This window comes from Macrobrachium rosenbergii, chromosome 44, assembly GCF_040412425.1.
Source record: "Macrobrachium rosenbergii isolate ZJJX-2024 chromosome 44, ASM4041242v1, whole genome shotgun sequence".
Taxonomy (NCBI): Eukaryota; Metazoa; Arthropoda; class Malacostraca; order Decapoda; family Palaemonidae; genus Macrobrachium; species Macrobrachium rosenbergii.
Genome location: NC_089784.1, coordinates 39,685,570 through 39,694,052, shown reverse-complemented (window position 1 = coordinate 39,694,052; position 8,483 = coordinate 39,685,570). Strand labels below are relative to the sequence as shown.

Sequence of the window (8,483 nt, the reverse complement as noted above, 5' to 3'; positions counted from 1 at the left end):
GATGCCGAAGGACGCCAACATCCAGGCCATGCCCTACCCTACCACGAAGAAGGACGCCCAAAGGTTCTTGGGGATAGTCCAGTATTTCCGGCAGTTCATTCCGAACCTCTCAGAAGCAGCTGCTCCCATAACCAATTTGTTTAAGGGAAACAAGGAGTTATGCTGTACCCCCGAATGCAAGAAGGCCTATGGTCACCTCAAGGCGATTCTGATCAACAAGCTGGTACTGCAAACCCTGGACTATGACCGACCATTTTATTTGGCGAATGACATAGGGGTAGGTGCCGTTCTGTTCCAAAAGAAGGACTAAATGGGGCACCCTATTGCCTACTACTCGAAGAAATCAAACCCGTCACAGACGAGGCACAGTACCATTGAAAAGGAACTCCTTGGGTTGGTCCTAGCCATGAAGCATTTCGGGGCTTATCACTCTGACCACAAATTCCCACTGACAGTCCTCACTGACCACAACCCACTAGTTTACCTGATCAATTTCAGGAACCAGAATAGATGCTTCATGTGGTGGTGCCTGGCTCTGCAAGACCACAATTGGACAATCCAGCACATAAAGGGCAACAACAATAAAATAGTGGACGTGCTCTGCAGACACTAAGCCTGGCCAACCCTGTGGACAGTAGTAGACTAACATCTAACACCCTAGGCATCTTGTAGTACTAACCCTGTTCATAACCTTATGATACAACTATCCAATACTCAAGCTGGTACACCCCTGGCCACTTACCATAATTAACCCTTCAGGTTGCTCATGTCCAAAATTATTGAGTTTGTTATTCCATTAAGAATTGCATAACCCGTAATTAATTGCATTTAGTTAGGTCAGTGTCATTTAATTTAGTGCCAGGGCCATAGGACAGTAGACTATGTCAACAAGGTACATTTATTATGTTCCCCTGTCGTCAGAGACAGCCAGTAGAAGTCTGTAGATACCTTTGCATAGGCATTAGGCTCTGCTGTAGTAAGTAAGTTAGCAAAACCAGTATCCCCTCCTAGCAATTAGGTAGGTCCTTTTAGCTAGTTGCAGTGCCAAAGCACAACTCATTTGGGGAAGCTACCTGACTAGTTGAGACGAATAACTTACTTAGCCAAGGCCTTTGCGCCCAAAAGGGAGTGAATGCCTTTTTAAAGGGGGGAGCTTTCATGGATTTATAAATTCGTCCCTTCAGTCCATTAGCTAGGAAATCAAATTTAATGGTGGCTGGAGGAGACTCCACTAAGGGGTGTGAACTTATGTAAGCCTACCCCCACATCACCTGATTTGGGGGGACCATACCGACCTCTTAGCCCCGGCATTGTACGATTTTTGTGGGGGTAGAAAGCCGTTAGGGACAAAAAGACCAGTCAGGGCCACAATCGGGCTGCTACGCTGACCCTTAAGAGACTTAGCTATAAGACCTATCCCTTTTCGAACTTGTGCTGGTGGAAATTGTTTCTTTCAGATCGACAAATGTCCTTGTGCCCAACCCAAAAAATCAAAAGAGAAGAGACACATCACGCCCCACCTGCACACACACTTGTCCAGCCGGACCGTAGCCGCATATAGTTCGTGCAGTCGTGCAGTCCAGTTTCTATCCACACTGGCAAGAGTTTGAGACTTCTGCAGCCAAAATTCGTCTTTTGCAAGGGAGCTTCATGCACAGATGCAATAAGATATGTTTTGAAGTTGCAATTTACTGCCAGTTATCTTTTTTTCTCATGAATTTCTCTCCATTTTCAGTATTTCCAACTTTTCACTCTCCTAAAATAAAGCCCCTTTGTTCCAATCAGCCTAGCATGCACACTGGGCCCTCATGACTTGTCCCAAGCTCAAATTAAATTAGTTCAGTGATAAAAATTAGAGCATTCCCATCATAGTGTTACCATGTGCTAATCAAATCTAATTGATCAATTCCTCTATCATGCAAAAGTAAATTCATGTAAGAGAAAGTCATTTGATTTGAATGCTAACCTTCAAATTCTCTTCCAGAATCCTGTTATCTGGCTCTTCGAGCTGTCTGCCCCTGCTTTGTGAACCAAAATAGCCTAAGACATTTAACTGCCATCCTGCTGCGTGCAAGAGTCTTCTGATTAAGCAGTCCAGGGGCATTAGACACAGTTCCCACCTTTTAAATCCAGTTGAATTACCACCAAAAATCGTTTAACCAGTCCGCAGTAAAGTTATCAGCATTTCGAACTGTTTCAGGCCTGTAGCCCTCTCAGATTCAGCTATTTGCTGAATTCAGCTTTTATTGCACACTGTATGTGCTTGCTTGCTGCTCAGTCAGCCCTTTCATATTAATTTCCTGATTGCTCTGTTTGTAAATAAATTCAGTTTAAAGCATTGACTGGTTATTTTTTAACAAGGCGACCACCACTTCTCTGTTAACTTAGATGGGATATCAAGGTAAGTCAGTCTACAGTATTCATTACATTTATCGCTTATATTGTGAGCTCTATGTGTTGGCCCTTAAGGCAGTTGAAAACATCCATTTTAATTCTTCTAACTGGCCTCAGAATATAACAATATATATATATATATATATATATATATATATATATATATATATATATATATATATATATATATATATCAGTATATATATATATATATATATATATATATATATATATATATATATATATATATATATATATATATATATATATATATATATATATATATATATATATATATATACATACATATATACATACATACATACATACATATATACAGTATGTATATATATATATATATATATATATATATATATATATATATATATATATATATATATATATATATATATATATATATATATATATATATATATATATATATAAGATACAGGCAGGACAGCAAATCAGTCAGATATATCAAGAATTGAGGGCAGTGGAAACAGACTGGTACATGGGATATGGGTAAGTGAAAAGCAAAGAAGCCGGTTACGACAGGTAAAGGGCGTTGGAGGAGTTTTGGGCATTCAACAATGGCACTGTCTCTTTGATGATAAGCGATTCCAGAATAGAGAGTGCTAGCTCGGAAGAGGCCCTTGTAATGATTTTAAATTGATCATATTCAATGTTATTACCACATTTTTTGGCATGCTCTCTGATATTTGAAAATTCGGGATTACTCGGTTTATTACCCGTTCGACAGCTCACACCTTTGTGAGAATCGGCGCGAACCTTGGGAAGTCTTTGGGTGCAACCCACGTAAGTTTCTCGAGAACACCGAGGACGATCGTATTTATATATCACCCCGAGGAATTTTTAAGATTTCATGATAGGGTTTTATGAACAGCTGTGAGTGTTTATGACCATCAGAGTATGAGACGAGAGAAAAAACCTGGAAGTGGTGGATGAGAAAATGAAAGGCTTAGTGATGGAAAAATGGAGATTATCTGAGGTGCAATTACATACCAGAAGAGGCTATGAAATGCAAGTAAATATAGAGATGTATAAGGAAGTCAAGAGGAAAGTCAGAGGAACAGGGAAAAAGATAAAAAAAGATGAAAGAAGGTGAGCAAGAACTTTAGGTAAAATAAGATGTTCTGCGTGAAAGTGAATGCAGAAAGGTTAATAAGCACTTTTCTCAAGATAAGGGTTATAGATATAGAGATCTGTTTAAAGTAAATGCAATCTTACTCCGATGAAATGAGAATTTAGACAATTTGTTGAAGTAGATGGTTGAGAAGCAGAGCTGAATACTGTAATAGTGGAAAGAGTTTGTGTAAGTTTGAGAATGTGGTGGAACTGATTATTGAGGATGTAAGGAGAGAAATTAAAAGGTTAAAGAATGGAAAGACACCAAATGATGATAGGATTGAAAGTGACATGCTGGGTACAATGGTGAATGAGCGGCTGAACAGGGTTTGCAAGATATGTCCCAAAGCAGGAGAGGTTCGGAACGAATATGTGAGAGGAACAATTGTTCCATTGTATAAACCTAAAGAAGACAATAGCGACTGTAAATATTATGAACCATAAAGCTATTTAGCGTATCAAGGAAGATATATGACTGGGTTTTGACTGAAAGGCAAAATTAAGGCAGAAGGATTGAAAGGAGAAGTCAAGAAAAGAAAAGAATGTGTGAGCGTTTATGTGGATAATTATTTTTGATGAAACGTTTATGCGAGAAGTTTGAAAGTGAATGGGAAAAGCTGTACGTGGCATACATGGAACTCGAGAGAACTTATGACAGATCAGTGCCGAGGCAGTGCTTCGGATGATGTTCATGAATGGCAAAGAAAATAAATTGTTGAAAGCTATTAAGAGTTTTGATACCAGAAGTGAATCATATGTTAAATATTTGGACGAGAAAGTAACAGAGCTGGTGTAAATGTGGGTTTTAGACATGGGTGTGTTGTGTCTCCGTAGCTGTTCCATCAATGTTCAACATCTTTACTGATGGACTACGAGAAGTCAGAGAAAAGTTAGTAGATGTATGTGCAAAGTTAAGGGATAAGAATAGAGTAGTAAATAGATTGGGGGTGGTTGATATTTACAGATGATAAAGTAGTGTTAAGGGATAATTGAGAATTGCACAAATTAGTGAGAGATTGAACATTTTGCAAGACCTGAGAGTAATTATGAGAAAGCCGTTGGTTTGTATGGGTGTCTGGGGGTATACAGAAAAACATTAGATAACAAAACAGGTTAGTCAGAATAGGCAAAGTGAGAGATAGCGAGGCCTGTGCAAAAGACTGGGAAGAGACTAAGAACGGCTGCTGAATGAGGATGAAACAAAAAATGTTGAGGCCACAGAGATAAACCGTTTGTCTAGCATATGGGCCATAACAAGATTTAGGAAGGGTAAGAAGGGTAGAACTACGTTGCAGAATTGATAAAAAGCCTAACGCAATGAAAGGATAGACCAGACTATTATTCCGAAATCTACGAAGGAAAGGAGACGTAAGACCTACAAATTGCCGGGTAGATGGATGCAAGGAGTATTTGAAAAGAAGGCTCTGATATTCGGAAAGTACGAGGGTGCATGCAAGACTGCTGATGAGACCTCTCGGAAGTGGTTAATGAAGAGGATTTTTGCACAAGTAGTCTATCCACGATTCAGCAGTTAAAGTATAATTATGGCAATGACCCTTGCATATCATTTCTTTGGAGCCTCATCCCATAGTGAGGAACGACTTAATATATATACTAACTGACTAACCCGGCACTGACCATGAAAACTCTGAATGGCAACCGATAAACTCTCTCTCTCTCCCTTTCTTGTCAAGATAGTTGCTTCAGATACATTGCCCATCATTTTTGACATTTTATATTTCACCCCTTCTCACCCTTCATTCCTTTCGCGGCTGAACTTGGACTTAAAGGGCATCGGGAGTGTCCCTATTCATCTCAGTGACCTCGAAAAATATGGATTAGACACTAATATCTGTCGTTTTTTGGTTATTTTTATACGTCACCCCCTTCCTACAGCTCCACCTTTGGTGCCAGTGATGTCTTACCCCAACAGTATTCTTTTCCACATAGTAAGTCATATGTATACCAAGTTTGGTTGAAATTGCTCAAGGCGTTTCAGAGTTATGCTGGAACATGCACATACACACATACATCCATTAATATATATATATATATATATATATATATATATATATATATATATATATATATATATATATATATATATGTGTGTGTGTGTGTGTGTGTGTGTGTGTGTGTGTGTGTAAGTGTGTGTATGAATAAGTAATATGTTACGATTCCTTCAGCATTCTTGAGGCGAGATACCTAAGCACCGCACCCATTCTGACCACGTACTTTCCTTTTCACATCTCACCCGCTGAGTGGAATTCCACCTGGCATGATAGTGCTGTCCGTTGTATCATCGAAATTACGTAATCAGTTTCCTAAGCAAGTTCTCCATTTACTTTAATGAAGATGAGGGGCATGCTTTAAAGTATGTAAGTAATGGAGTTACTTAATTGCCACGAAGATTCATGTCAGCCTTATGAGTTTTATTGTCTGTATATGACTATGACTGTTGGCAAGTGAAGCTTTTGGGGCCGTAAGCCTGAGGTTCGCATTAGTATGTCGTAAGATACGCTTGCTTTTCATATTTCGCTAGTTTTTTTTTATTTCGATAGTTCTTAAGCAATTGAATGACAATTTCTTTTTATAGGTTACCTTTTGCTTGATCGGTAGAGTTGGATTATCGTAGTTTATCTCAGTTCTTTATCCGTTTTTGAGTTCAGCAAGGAAGACTGAAATTCAAGAAATGAAGACACCGTGACTCATTCAGCAAACAGTATCACAACAGATGCTGGTCAAGAAATCTTTCATTGTGCTTTGATAACCGGTGAGCTTATTTTAAGATGTAATTCACTGCCAATGTTGCACGTGCCATATGGTATTTTGCTGTTAAAATAACAAGAAATGTTAAGATATACTGATATTCATATGTTTTTTAGCCTTACGATGATCGGCCGAAAATCTTTAGGACATCTTTAAGAAAAGTTAAAGTTTAGGCTAAAAGTTAACCTAAACTTCGTATCAAAAGAATGTGTAATACAAAGGAAGGATAAATCAAAAAATTAAATAAATAAATAAATAAGAGAACCAATTGAACGTAAAACTTTTTATTACAGACGTAATGCAGCACAGTACACACTATATACAAAAATAAAAATTCTATAAGGAATAAATCGTTTCAAATGTAAAGAAGATAAAGCGTATCGTAGACGGTGCCTTTCGGGGCAAGTAAAATGCACAAGAATATCAGAGACGAGTGAAGACTAAGGAGGGCAAAGGAGTAGCGCAGGAGATAGATCTGGCATCGTCCTTCGTCGGGAGAAGAAGAAGAAGAAGCTTTGAAGCAGCTACCGGTGGGGGATTCCATGACCCCTTCGAGGACTGCAACTGGTGATTTCGCCAGGAGAGGAGCACAGACGAATTCCAGAGGCGGCGATGTTTACTGGGGTTGACCGTAAGTATTTGAAGGAGGGGCAACTGGAGCGCTGTAAGACTGGACAGGGGCGGAAGCCGCTGCTCGGGCAGCGGCGGCGTCTTCCTCGGCAGCCTTAGCGATCTGGTCGAGGACGAACTGAGGGATTGGGTGGGGGAATTCGGGAGCCACGGGGAGGAAGGGTGACTGGGGCTGGTAGCCGTTTTCGTCAGCAACGTATTTCACCTCCACGAAAGTACCGTCAGGAGCAGTGTATCTGAAAGGTAGTTGCAGATGGTTGTTTGATCAGCCATGAAAGAAAGCTGAGAAACTTAAGTATGGTGACAATATTACAAGCAAATAGTATAAAATAAACATAGCCATGGAGGAAATAACACAGAACATTATCAAATCCAGTTTGATAATACTCAGAATAGGAAGTAAAAAAATAGATGAATATACATACATGATAACATTAACGGAAAATGCTAAGGGAAAACTGGTTAAATGTACTGTCGGAATTTTTTTTTTTATGATTAATAATGTAATGTATTCAAAAACATCCCGCCCTTACGATAAGCAAATTTTCCTTACGAATATTGTCCAGCCTTGATTACGGCGCCCTCTGGGCCATCAGGAGAACCGGACTGAGAAAAGGCGATGCCGTTTTCGGCCTCGAAGTCGACTGTGAATCTTCCGAACTCATCGTGGGTTCGGTCGTCCCTCAAGATGGCGACTGGAGGCGCAACTTCGACTGTGGAAACTCTTGTGGAAGGAGCTCCGTAAGCAGGGGCGGGGGCAGGAGGAGGAGGAGGAGGGGCATTATAGTTGTACTGTGGGGCGGCAGCAGCCAGAGCAAGAAGGGTAGCTAAGATGACCTGGAAAACGATGCAATGAAGGTTCATAAGAAAAGTGAGCAAAATTCAAGTCGCCCATTGACTTCTTTCTCCAAGATTCCGAAGTAAAAAGTAGAATTGTATTTGTAACCTACGTTGCAGTAGATAAAGTACCTAAGGTGGGATGGAAAGTAAAAGCAACTTACGCGGTCATAAGTTATGAAATACACGGTCAGGTTAACGATTATACTCTCTATTGCCAATGTCTTCTTTCCTAGGGCAGTGGCTCTCACCTGGGCGTTCGGTAAAGAACCTCACATTTTCTAAGAGTTCTAAATAGCAATCTCATTTGGTGGACGGTTAGAAATAAGTTACCGAGTATTACCGTCATATTCCTCAATAATTTGATCTAAATATTGATCAGAAATGATGTTCTCACTCAAAGAACCAATGAAGTGTATTGTTCTCTCTCTCTCTCTCTCTCTCTCTCTCTCTCTCTCTCTCTTGCGTTCAGCAGAAAATAACCGGAGTTGTCAAAGAAAATACTTAAGCCTTGATAAAAGAAGAAAATATCTTGCAAGGTATTCAACTTGAGTCAATTTTTGTATATGCAGCAAGATTTTGGCTTGATTCGTGACTGAAGCAGACTGTAGTTGGGCGCAGTCCATTAAAGCCCTTTATGATTTTGTTGACATAAGTTGTTGAAATTTACTTGGTAGTTAGGCGAATGTGGTGGACTGGGCTTA

The 8,483-nt window shown here is 39.6% G+C and overlaps 1 protein-coding gene across 1 annotated transcript in view; it reads right to left on the bottom strand.

Moving 5' to 3' along the window:
* Positions 1-6,580: 6,580 nt before the first annotated feature.
* Positions 6,581-8,483, bottom strand: part of LOC136829186 (cuticle protein AM1159-like) — a 2,784-nt gene continuing 881 nt past the window's right edge. The window contains exons 2-3 of the mRNA XM_067087502.1: positions 7,496-7,779; positions 6,581-7,178 (exon numbers count right to left, since the gene is read on the bottom strand). Of these exons, the coding sequence (XP_066943603.1) occupies positions 6,929-7,178; positions 7,496-7,779 (534 nt within the window). The 3' untranslated portion in view covers positions 6,581-6,928. The remainder of the gene's footprint in view (positions 7,179-7,495; positions 7,780-8,483) is intronic.